Here is a 13011-nt window from a genome sequence, read left to right on the forward strand (position 1 = left end):
GTATTTAAAACAAGTAGTTCTACATGTATTCAAACACTGTTGCTTTCCAGGTATCATACCAAGAACCTCCATGTGTAATAATGATTACCTTTGGTTATAATTTCCATGTCTGAAAAGTTTATCCTCATAAGGATAACTAACATTTGTCATATTTGTGGAACAAAAAAGCAGATGGCACTGTCTAGGGAACAGGCCCATCCTTGAACAATGGAGATGGTAGAGGTGGAGTGGTGATATGATCTAAGGTCTCATGTTTACATCTTTTCTATGAAAAGAATGATCTCACACAAACAGTAAAGTATGCTTCCTCAGGTAATGCCTGATTGGCCACTTAACTCTGCTATTGTGGTGGTTAGTTGTATGTGTCAGTTTGAACCGGTCAAAGAATGCCCAGACTAAAACCGGCTTCTGGGTATCTGTGATGGTATGTCCAGGTGACAGCAACATTTTAACGGGTGACCTCAGTCATGGGCTTGCCTTCCCTGTGTTGAGGGCCTGAAGAGAAAAAAGGTGGAGGAAGGAAGAATTCACCCCTTTTCTCCTGATTGCTTGAGCTGGGACATCTCACCTACTATTCTCCTGTCCTTGGACTAGGATTTGTAACACGGGCACCCCTGCTCCTCAGGCCTTTGGACTTAGACAGAATTGCACCACTGGCTTTCTAGTGTCTGAAGTTTGTAGACTGTGGGATTTCTCACTCAGCCAATTCCTCATAATAAACCCTTTTACATCCAATTGGTCTGTTCCTCTGGAGAACCCTGACCAATATGCCCTCTGACCTTGGACGAATCACCTGGCCTCTCTGTTAAATGGAGAGTCCAGTGATTCCTACAAAAGCCACTGTACAGTTTATCCCACAGAAAGGAAACCATCTCAGATAACCATAAGGGGGGCAGGTACTTGTTAACACAGAACTTCTTCTGTAGTGTCATGTATCCATACAGCAAAGCAGAATTGGTGTGCAGGCAGGAACCTCGTCATGTCCCAATGAATACCAAAACCAAACACCTGCAAGCTGAGAAAGGTTTAACCCATCATTTCACAGATCTTTCATTTTAGAGCAAGAAACTAAAACCTAAAAGGTCCAAGGCAGGGGTCCCCAAACTACGGCCCGCGGGCCACATGCGGCCCCCTGAGGCCATTTATCCAGCCCCCACCGCACTTCTGGAAGGGGCACCTGTTTCATTGGTGGTCAGTGAGAGGAGCATAGTTCCCATTGAAATACTGGTCAGTTTGTTGATTTAAATTTACTTGTTCCTTATTTTAAATATTGTATTTGTTCCCGTTTTGTTTTTTTACTTAAAAATAAGATATGTGCAGTGTGCATAGGGATTTGTTCATAGTTTTTTTTATACTCCGGCCCTCCAACGGTCTGAGGGACATAGAACTGGCCCCCTATGTAAAAAGTTTGGGGACCCCTGGTCCAAGGGATGTGTCTAAGGTCTTGATGCACACAGAGATCAGAGCTGAAGGAATTTTAGAGATCGCTAATTTAGGATTCTCAAAGGTGGACAGGAAATTAAAAATTTTGAGAGGCATTTTTCAAAACTTTTACCATCCCCTTCTCATTCAGAATTACTGCTGTAGCAAACCCCATGACCACTGAAGCATGTGTATAAGGGTATTTAAAAAAACAAAATCACTGATTTAGAGCTCTGTCTTTTTGTTCTCCTGGAGAGGAAAACTGCTCCAGAGAATCTAAGATCAGGTCCAACTGTAAATTGAAGAGAGAATAAGAACTAGACCCAGCCCACTGACCCTCCCATTTATCCACCACAAACCTGTATAATGGTCACTGAGGGCATACAACATGCTACACTCTGTTGCTGTACACATGTGAGGATGGGCTTACAGACAACAAATTAAGACAGGTATGGCAGATGGTATTTTCCAGAGATTTCTCCATTAGAGAAGGAATTTAAGTCCCTTCTGCTTAAACCAATGAAGGCTCCGAACTATTTTGACCAATACATCTTGATGGTGGAATTGATAATGGCATGGCTTCTAAAGCTAAGTCATAAAGGCAATATGATTTCTGCTCATCTCTTTCTTTTGGGACTGTTGTCCTTGGAGCCCAGACACCATGTTCTGAAGAAACCCGGGCTCCATGGTACTGTGAGTGTACGTTGTGGTTGATTAGCCCTCGCTGACAGCCACCAACAAGGGCCAGACGGGCGAGTGGGTGGGGTGATTCCACCCCAGGCTTTCAATGCTTTAGGCTGAAGCCTGGTCTCTGGGCAGCACTCTCTACAAGACATGCTTGGTCTGAACTACTGACTTACAGAAGATGGGAGTTGTAAAAAGTGAAGATTGTTGTTTTAAGTCACTATTTTGGAGGTGATTGATTGTGTAGCAATAAATAAATAAATAAATAAAGTCCTTGGGTTAATAGTCCTTACTAAACTTCTTGGTTTTCACGTCTAATCTTCTATCATTCCACATTCTCTTCTGTAGGTTACAGTTAAAGTAAAGGACTCTGTTTTAAAATTTTCCCTCTAAATCTCAAACATGACCCCCACCCACAACTTCATCAGTGTCTTGGGAGACGATGCTAAATGACAACATCTTTTGGGGGCTTACAGCCATGCCCAGATGTGAAGAGCCCAGAATGCTTTAGCAACTCTGCTCTTAATTTCGTTTTTTGGAACACTTTTGCCTAAAAAGAGCACTATCATCTCTGATCGTGGCCCTCTGCCTGCCTGCCACAACGTTTCACAGAACATCCATATTGTGGCTGCGTAGCAGGCACTGTGTCCTGTCAGCACTCCTCTGTCTGAGTCACCAAGTGGGTATTCTCTATCCAACCTTTCATGAAACTTCAAGGAGCTGAGATGTCCTATGTATTGTTTCAGAGCTGGTGAGACTGCAGTGATGCCACTTCAGGTGGAATGACCCATGGGTGATGCTGACAACTCACTTAAGAAGGTGACATGATAGTGCTCCGAGACTCACGGCCATATGGAATATTTTGTTTGTATTAGAGTCTGATGCCTTGTTGGCAAACCATTGTCATTCAGGATATAATGGACATTTTGAACTGATGTCAAAAAGTGACCCAATAATTATCTAACTATGTGTCATCCAGGTGGATGAATTTACCATCTGGCTCTGGTGACTCATGGCAACCCCCAGGGTAAGGTTTTTCTACTGCAATTCATGTGAGCTCATGCTGTCTTATGGGCAGGTTATAATGGTGATACTAGTAATTCCTACTTAATTGTGGTATACAGGCATTGGGAGCTAGATAGCCGGGTCTATAGGACCCATTGTAAAGACCAACTGAGGACTGAGTACTTGGCCTTGAGATGCAGGCCAACCTGGAGCCTGACTTCAGAGTACCTAAACATCCACAAAGACTTGTTAAAAGCCAAGATGAAGAAACTGGCTTTATTACCTCTGTCTATCCTGTTCTCTTTGTCTTGACTGAGTTTTAAAGAGTAGTATAGTTCTCCTGGGAAATCCTCAAAAACACAGGCATTTCCGTTTTGGTGGGGGCAAATCTTACACTAGAAAAACCTGCGTGCCAAAGGACTACGAAGAGGGAAAAGGGAACTAAAAATATATACAATGGGGTTTAACAGCATAATAAAATGTTTCACCAGCAGATGGCAACAGAGGACTTTGTGAGCAATTGTGGCAACCGGGCTCTGAAATGCTGGAAGGTAGCCTCTTTGTATAAGTGATTTATGTATTTGGATTCTGTTCAATGTTATATATGCATTACTTAATAAAACATTCACAGTGTATTTTCCACTAGCAGCTGAGCTCCAATTCCAAGCTTCTGAGCCCCAATTCCCAAAGCTCAAAGGAGCCCCTGACATCAAATTGCTTTCCTCCCAGAATAGCTGCTTCAGACCCCAGAAAAAGAAATGCTTAGGGCGAGAGAGATCTGACGTGACCACATCACGGAAGTGGCTTACACGCATGTGTTAGGGAAAACACACGTCTGTCAGCTGGAGTCCTGCAGGCTAAGCTAAGCAGGGCTTCCCTGAGCTTCCACTGCATTCCCTGGCCTTCCCCCTCACCCTATTGTTCAGCACTCCCGCACTCAGTCTTCAGTGTGAGGTCGGGGTAGGGGACTAGCCTCGGCTTGGAAAAGGAAAAGGAACGGCTTATTTGTAAAAAAAAAAAAAAAGTCAACTAGATTAAAAAGGAAATTCTCATACAGGGGTTTTAATCATGGCTTTTTTTTTTTTACCCCGTTTCAAGAGAGTCCATGTCGGAAGTCCCTTCAGCATCCCAGACACCGAGCTAGAAGGAGCTGAAAGCGGCATGGGCGGGGCTTGCTCCCACTGCTGACTGACCACTTCTGGCCAGGCCTCTGCGGTCCTCCGTGCAGTCCCTTCCCGCACACCCCCAGCACGGCTGCGCCCCGTGACTTCCGAGGCCTCTGCGGTCTGACGCATAGTGACGCTCTATGAGCCACACTGCTAGCATAAACCCACGGTGTGACTCGGCTCAAGGGGGTGGCCCCCAGAGAGGGAAATACCATGCATCTGGAATGTGTCTGAGAGGCAGAATGGCAGCCTCAGGCACGTAGTTCCTACAGAAAGGACCAAGAGACAAGCAGTCCTGGACCAAGAGACAAGCAGTCCTGGGGGGAATGCCTAGCGACACTTTAAGCACACAATATGCTGGTGTTCCAGCTTTAGTCACTAAAACATCATGTTAGTTTTTGTCCGAGGCACGCTTTTCCCTACTCTTTCTCATACTTGCCTCCCCTTTTGTCTCTCCATTTGAAGAAAGAAAAATGCAGTTATAATAAATGAAGATATTATTTTCATCTTGAAGAAAAGTAGGTTTAGAGAGATTAAGAAACGTGCTCAATTTTGCACAGCTGATACGCGATAGAGCCAAGACCAAAAGGAGCCGGAACCAAAACCCGAGTCTGACACCAAAGTCCACACTTCCCATCACTGCGATGGTGAGGGCCATGTATGGGGCATGGCCTTTCTCTGCAATGGCTAAGGCCCTCCTGCCCACGAAGTAAAAAAAAAAAAAAAAAAAAAAAGAGCTTCATTAGAAAGGAAAGCATTATGACCTTAGTCTTTATAAGAAAATAGAAAAAGTCACAGAAGAGATGGCTGCCAAGGAAGAAGAATAAATGTTACATGTCTTCATTCCTCATGCACACTGATATATGAACAGTACAAAACACCAGCAAGGCCACCAATGTGTCCTGAATAAATACTCACTGCCTGTGCTCTCATTTATACTCACACCAAGACAGTAGTTACTGTTAAATCTGTACCTCTAGACCTGACGTATCTCTTGAGCCCTCAAACCAGCATATTCAACCTTTAAATTCTCTCCAGAGCAGTCCCTGGTACACAGCAAACACATAATAATTGTTAGTTATAAGCATAACTGTTCTTTCTCTGTGCTCTCTCCTTTGGCTATAGCAAAAAGCATGAGGCAACATGCACATGTGCTCTGTACACAGCAGAGTACCATGTCCTTTCCCACTCCCAATGTCATGCCCTTCCTACGGCCCTCAATCATCTCTGTTGAATTAGATATTCTACCTGCACATATGGCTCCATTATCAAACTGTACAGTTCTTTTCATTACTGTAATCCCTCTAGCGCATATGCTTGACACTATGGCTTCACCCCCAAAACATCCGAGTCTGCTCTCACTGCGTACGCCGTACGGTGCACTTGTCCCTGCTGCCTCATTAGACTGCGGCTGCTCCAGCACTGGGTATCTCATCCACTCCTCTGCTGCTGGCCTGTGAGCTCAGCGGCAGTTTAGGAGCCTTTCCCCAGTCAGCCCTAGTAGACTGGGAGGCAAACGAACTGAGCACAGTGCTGAGAGGCCCCTTATTAACATCCTGTCTTTATGAAGATTTGATCTTACTTGGATTGAAGGACAGGCTTATATATTATCTAACATCTCATGTTATCTCTGAAGTAGGTATTTTTAGCCTATTTCTCCGTGAGAAATGCGGAAAAGTTAAACATGGTAATTTATCTAGTCAAAGAGCTGGTAAAGGAGAGCCAGGATGCAAACCCAAGTGCACTTCAGCAGTACCACCAGGCAACACCTGGGGAACTTGTTAAACACAAGTTCCCAGGATCCACATACTAAACCTGCTGTGGCTGAGACCAGTGGTCACCCATTCCTGGCTGCCCCTTCTTCATCTCCTTCCCTCAAATCAAAGCCCCAAGTGCTTCAGCATCCTGTAAGCCTCAGGGGAGGCCAGTCTCTCTCCAGCCCCATGGTGTCAGTCTTCACTGATGACACTGTGAAGGTTTCAGTCTCTCTGCTTACTGAACGGTGTGGGGACAGTCATATAACACAGTTCTGGACAATATGACTAGCAGGGAGGATGGCTGGAGCCTTTGGAAAAGGTTTTCTCTCTCAAAAAAACAACAACCCATGAGTCAGGGACTTGCCTTTTTTTTTTTTTTTTTTTAATTTTTTTTATGGTTGGACGTTGCCAAATTGGAGCCAGGAGGTCTCTGGGCCACTGGATTAACCAGCCTTGGACTTGTTATATCAAGTTGTTGCAACATATTCTCATGTCAGGAACCTGCAGGAAGAGAGGGACCAACTGAGATGGTCATTCTGGATCAATTATCAAAAAATGGAATGGCATGTGGGAAGACAGCGTGAAGACTGATGGGATGACCTTGCCACTGTTTCTCCTCCAAGAGGCAGTGGCTTCACCTGGTTGGCAGATGAACCCCTATGGTCTTCAAGAAAATGTAATCATGGGTATTACTAGGTAGATTTGAGGTTTACACTTTAATGATGCAGTGACAGGTAAGCTTTGCTATGATGAAGTTTGTTTTAGCAATGTAAACATATATTCATGTTCTATGTGAACGCCTTTTATTTCCTTAATCAAACAAGGACCCGTGTGAGATTTCCTTTTCTTTAACCAGTTAAACATCTTCCAGGAAATAAACATCGGTAGTCAAGAGTCTAGCTGATGTTAAAACATTTTTCTTTTTCTTTTTTCTGATGATGTTAAACATTTTAACCTGAACTTGGGCCCGACTACTTGATTAAGCTACTGATGAACAATCACTCAGGACTTCACCCAGAATGCCAGTGTGCACAAGTGTAAGAGTGTTTGGGAATCAATACAAAGTTATGGTTTAAAGTGTGGGTTAGCAGTATCCACAAAACATACTGCCTAGATTGAGCAAAAAAGAGTCCTTGAATTTGCTTAGTTATATTTTACATATGCTCATATGACTGTTTTATAAATAGAGTGCTTTTCTTTAAAAATTTTTAGTGAGAGGTGGGGAGACAGAGAGACAGACTCCTGCAATCCCAACTGGTATCCACCCGGCATGCCCAATAGGGGCTGATGCTCATCAATGAAGCCATTTTTTTTTAGTGCCTGAGGCAGAGGCCACTGAGCCATCCTCAGTGTTTCAGGCTAATTTGCTCAAACCAATAGAGCCATGGCTGTGGGAGCAGAAGAGAGAGAGATAGAAGAGGGAAGAGTGGAGAAGCAGTTAGTTGCTTCTCCTGTGTGCCCTGGGGAACCTGGGACTTCCGCATGCCCGGATGATACTCTTACCACTGAGCCAACCAGCCAGGGCCATAAACAGATTGCTTTTTTTTCTTTTTCTTTTTTTGGTTCCCTGACCGGGAAGCAACAGATTGCTTTTAATCTTCATTTGAAGAAAGAGGAGACAAAGGTACAAAGGTTCACATTCATAAAATATTTCAGTGCAGAGAAGTAAGGCTTGTTCACCTCTCCCCAGTACGTAATTCTCTGTGCTCATAAGTGACCTCAGGAACCACTGACCTGGGGGATAAGTTATACCTTTCTGTCTCAGTTCTCTTTGCTCTTTTATTTTCCCAAAGAAACAGCAGCATGCCACTTTGTTAAACCAAATTCTTCTGGAAGTTCCAAGTCTCATTAATGAGCTGCACTGTCATAAATCATTTCACAACTGAGGTTGTAAAGATTTCCTTCCCATGTGAACAGAGTGGCTTGGAGTGTGGAAGCCAGGATGAAGGACTTTTTAGTGGCCCTTGGACTAAATGCAAGAAAACAATCTCTGTCTTCTTCTAGGTCCTGGAATGTGCCAAGCTCTTTAGCCCTCAAGGTCTCTGGATAGTCTATCTCCCTCAGAATACATGACCTTCCCCACACTTCCCCTTAATTCACCTCTACTCATCGCCTGGTCCCAGATTAAATGTCATTTACTCAGAGAAGATGTCCTTGACTGGCATCCCTGGTCATTTTCTCAGGCAGCACTCCTGAATAGCACTCCTTAATTCTGCTTAATATATATATCCATCTGGGTGATTATCTGTTTAATGTCTGTTCTCCCAGAAAGCAAGGTCCTGGGGTTAGGGACCACACCTGTTGTCATTCACTTCATGCCTTGCACTATACTGAGCAAGCATTTATTGAAAATATGAAACAACAAAGGAGAAGCACAAGCCTTTAAAAGCCCAAGGCTATCAGATACTTGCAGTTTAACAGGGGGGTGACTTCATGGGGCTGAAGTGGGTCCTGAGAGTTAGAACTCTGACCTTAGTCCTGATCTGTGTGTATACTTGAACTGTGGCCTTGAACAAGTCACTGTGACTACATGTTCTCAAGTACAAAACAGAGATGAAAAAATGAGAAAACTAATTAGTTATGGAAAAGGTAATTTTTAATATAAGAAAAACTTTCAAATTACTGAACAGGTAATAACCTTTACCAAGTGAGGAAGTATACACACACGTGCGTGCACACACACACACTTTAAGGCAACCAAGAAAACTCTCCAAAAACTGTAACAACAATAATTATTGAAAATGACAGCCTCTTATTTGAAATCATTTTCCATTTACATGGGAGATATATAATGAAATAATCACTAATTAAACCTATAAGTATACATATACCACCTCACTTGTAATGTACTTCCAAGTATAAAATTAAATTTAAGTTTTGGTTTTTTTTTTCCAGAACTCGTTTCATTTCTAAATTACCTGTTAAAACACCTTCAACAAAATTTCATTTTTGACCCAATACTTGTTTGATATAGCAAAACTGCACTTTAAACTGAAATTTTATATTAATTATTACATTTTTAGGGTTGTAGGATAACACCATATTTCAGATAAATAAGTGGGTCATGTTTGGCCTTCTGCTGGATGTACAGTCCTGAGTGCTCATTAGTAACTCAGGGAAAACTTAATATCTGTGATATATTCAGGTTTACAAAGAAGTAAGTAAAAAAGGTACCAATGTGGTGATATTAAACAGTATTTCAGGTATATATAAAATGAGGATAATACAGTGAGAACCTGAAGGAAAGCAGCTATAGGAAAGGCTGCTGACGCAGAAGCAGGTACAACTGTAATCCCCCTGTGGGCGGTCCTTCACTCCGAGCCTCTCAGAGTATCTTATGGCACCAGCTCACTAATTCTCCCAGGTGCTGGGAACATAGGTGTCAGGGACTGGTGTCTGGCTCATCATCTCAGACACTGTCATGGAGACTAGGGAGACAGTAGGTGGTTTAACCAACATCAGAGCATGTCACAGCAACTTTCTTAGATCCTAGGTTCCATAGGGTTAAGTCAACAGTTCATCCTTACTGTCTCTCCAGACATTCTCCAAGTGCTGTCTGGGGGATGGGGGAGAACAAAACCAGAAACTCTGAAGTAACCATCAACAGCCATTTACCTTATCTATTTGGCTATTAAATATCACAGGATTATGAGATACATTAAGGTTGGTAGGGAAAATAATCTAAAAATCTTGGTAGGTCTTATGAAAAATGTAGCCCTGCAGTCTTTTAATGCTGTGAGGGCTGGGTATCACAGGGCTTCTTACATATTAAAGCAAGCTGGGTGAGTAGTCAGTTTCAAATAAGCCTTCCCCACAGCTATGATTGAAATAATAAAACTATAAGGTAATGGAAAGTTTGGAGCCAATATTCCTCTAAAATTAAATGTAAATATTTAAAATGTAAAAAAACAGACACACGATTACATTAAAAATCATGTGTGTACGTTCACTGTACTAAGTTTGTCATTCTTACTGATGATTTCCTATACATAAAACATTCATTACTTAAAAATAATGCTTAGAGCTGTAGGATCAATGCAGAAAAGGACAAAGTTAACTGTCAAACATAGAAGCCTACAAGCACAGCGCATGCCCCTGGCCTCTGTGAGTCCTTGCTGACTTTCTTCAGGCCACAGCGGTATGGGGGACTGAGAGGCGATAACGTGCCCCGGCCCATCTGTTTCATTCTGAGTATGGACAATCCCAGCATATCAGAAAAAGCCCAATATGCAGGCTTTGTGGGAGGCTTTGTCAATGGTGGTGAACCAGCTTGTGCCTTGCAAACTAATGACAAAGTAGTAAACACAGGAAGCAACCATTTCTGCATTCCTTGCTGTTCTTTCTGAAGTCCGATTTTCCCAGATGGCAATATTTCTTCCCCTTCTTTGTTAAGCAGTACTGGGGATGTACAGGCTATTGGACTGGGCTCAAGCCATTTACTAGGTCACTAAGTTATGTAACTTCGCTTTGGCTCCTTCCTATGTAAAATGGAGATAATGACCCACCTCACAGGACTGTAAGAACTGAGGTATGTAAAACCCTGTGCAGTCCCTGGTACACAGGAAGCACATAATAACAGTTAGCTATAAGCATAACTATACTTTCTCTGTGGTATTTTCTATGGCCATAGCAAAAAGCATGAGGTACCAAATGCGTATGTGCTTTGTACACAGACACTTACTAGTTCACCTCAGCTCCCAGTTCCCGGGTCCCCCTACAAAAGCATGACTCCCACCAATTCAGGCTGACAGCTCTCTCAAGTTCTAGAACTACAGCTGAAAAAATTAAGTGCATCTCAGGTTCACTAAAATTGGAACCCTCGTCATCTCTGGAGTCCGCTTCTGTTTTTGGGTTTGGCATGCCGCTGACACAGCCTTTATGACAGTGCCACTGCATCCTCTCCAGTGTCTGCTTCTCCCCTTTCCAATTTTTTATCTTAAATTTACACCCTGATCAGCTCATTACTGCATTCTAGCAGTCACTCCCCAACCAGGCTAGACGACTCTTCTCCCATCCCTGTCCACATGGATCTTCATAAAACATGGCTAGATGAGACCTGTCTTTTTATTTTTTTTTGGTGACAGAGACAGAAAGAGAGATAGAGAGAGGGACAGACAGGGACAGACAGACAGGAAGGGAGAGAGTGTTGTAAGGTACCAAAAAGCTGAAAATTGATATTCTGGGAGGAAAGGTCAGGCTTTCCTGTCCTGTCTCTCCTTTCGGGAGGGGAGGGAGAAGAATGTAACAGTTTCTGGCTTGCAAGAACAATGGGTCATTTAGTTTTAAATCTAAAATAAAGGTTAACGAGAAACTTCTCTTTCAATAGGAGGCAGAATTTACATACCACCTTGCATTGACTGTAGTTCCTCCCCCTTTCCTGGAATCTTGAGAGTAAAATACCTCTAGGCTAGTGAGGGAAGATGAACCCTAAAAGATTTGTAAACATCCTTGACTGTGTTACCTTGAAAGTCTTAATGTTTCTGTGTATCCCCTAAACACATGTTGCCAGCCTATACCATGATGTCATGCTCTCCCCTGACGGTGTGTGATCAGGGGTATATAAGCAGCCCCTGGACTATTTTGGGGACCCGCATGATTTGTGTCTGATGCCCCATGTCAGCCATATGCGGCCGGCATATTTAATAACTCTCCTCCTCTACTAACTCTTCAAAATTCATCTGAATTGGGTGTCTCTACATGAACTCGATGAAATGAGGTACAGTGCCTTTCAGAATGTGGGGCGCAGTACTTTATAACAAGAGATGAGAAGCATCAATTCTTCGTTGCGGCACTTGAGTTGTTTATTGACTGCTTTCTCCTATGTGCCTTGACCAGGGGGCTACAGCAGAGTGAGTGACCCCTTGCTCAAGCCAGCGACCATGGGGTCATGTCTATGATCCCACGCTCAAGCTGGCGTCCTTGGGGATTTGAACTTGGGTCCTCTACGTCCCAGTCTGATGAGCATCATCGTCTGGTCAGGCATGGGTCCTGTCTTCATTTAACTTCCTACCCAAACTTTGTGTAGTTATGAAACACCTTTTCAATAACTTTCTAGTTCCCACCTGGTCCCCCGCCTTTATAACCAGCACGCAGCTGCTTCAGCACAGGTGTTGCTTGTGGGCAGGGCATATTTAGCAGCTCGGACCTGTCCTCTTCCCTACCTCCCAGGTCCTTGCTGGAAACAGCTTCCCTATCTCACACAAGCCAATCCTACCCATGTCTAAGTCCTTGAGCAATGGCTCTTCCAACAGAAAGTGCTTATCCTGCCCCAAATGGAATGTATCATCTCGTGATCAATTCCCTTAGTATTTTATTAGGAGTCAACATGATCTATCAGAAAAAAACATGGGCTCTAAAATGAGAAATGCTTATTTCTAAATCCTGGTCCAATATACTAGCTGTACAAATAGGGGAAGATGACTTGTTCTCTAAAAGCTTGATCCCTTATCTATAAAATGGGATGGTATTAACACCGACCTCACAGGGATATTGTGGTAATTAAATTAAATGTACATAAAGTATCAAGTAGAGGCCATGAGGAATGCAGAGAGGCTTAAGAAATAAGGATATCAGCCCTGGCCGATTGGCAGTGGTAGAGCGTCGGCCTGGCGTGCAGGAGTCCCGGGTTCGATTCCTGGCCAGAGCACACAGGAGAAGCGCCCATCTGCTTCGCCACCCCTCCCCCTCTCCTTCCTCTCTGTCTCTCTCTTCCCCTTCTGCAGCCGAGGCTCCATTGGAGCAAAGTTGGCCTGGGCGCTGAGGATGGCTCTATGGCCTCTGCCTCAGGCACTAGAATGGCTCTGGTTGCAACAGAGCAACGTCCCAGATGGGCAGAGCATCGCCCCCTGGTGGGCATGCTGGGTGGATCCCGGTCAGGTGCATGCGGGAGTCTGTCTGACTGCCTCCCCGTTTCCAACTTCAGGAAAAAAAAAAAGGATATTTGTCCATGGCCTTGTCACCTAATACATACCACCTGA

At 43.7% G+C, this 13011-nt stretch overlaps 1 protein-coding gene across 3 annotated transcripts in view; it reads right to left on the bottom strand.

The window, feature by feature from the left end:
• LYRM4 (LYR motif containing 4) overlaps positions 1-13011 on the bottom strand; it is a 148396-nt gene that overhangs the window by 44218 nt on the left and 91167 nt on the right. Inside the window, exon 3 of one of the 3 annotated variants that reach the window (XM_066376970.1) lies at positions 6385-6535. The exons of 1 other annotated variant lie outside the window; for it this stretch is intronic. In XM_066376970.1, coding sequence (XP_066233067.1) covers positions 6497-6535 — 39 coding nt within the window. In that variant the 3' untranslated portion in view covers positions 6385-6496. Of the gene's footprint in view, positions 1-6384; positions 6536-13011 lie in introns of those variants that run through there. One more of the 3 variants, XR_010750299.1, reaches the window with a different exon arrangement.

This window comes from Saccopteryx leptura, chromosome 3 (assembly GCF_036850995.1).
Source record: "Saccopteryx leptura isolate mSacLep1 chromosome 3, mSacLep1_pri_phased_curated, whole genome shotgun sequence".
Classification (NCBI taxonomy): Eukaryota; Metazoa; Chordata; class Mammalia; order Chiroptera; family Emballonuridae; genus Saccopteryx; species Saccopteryx leptura.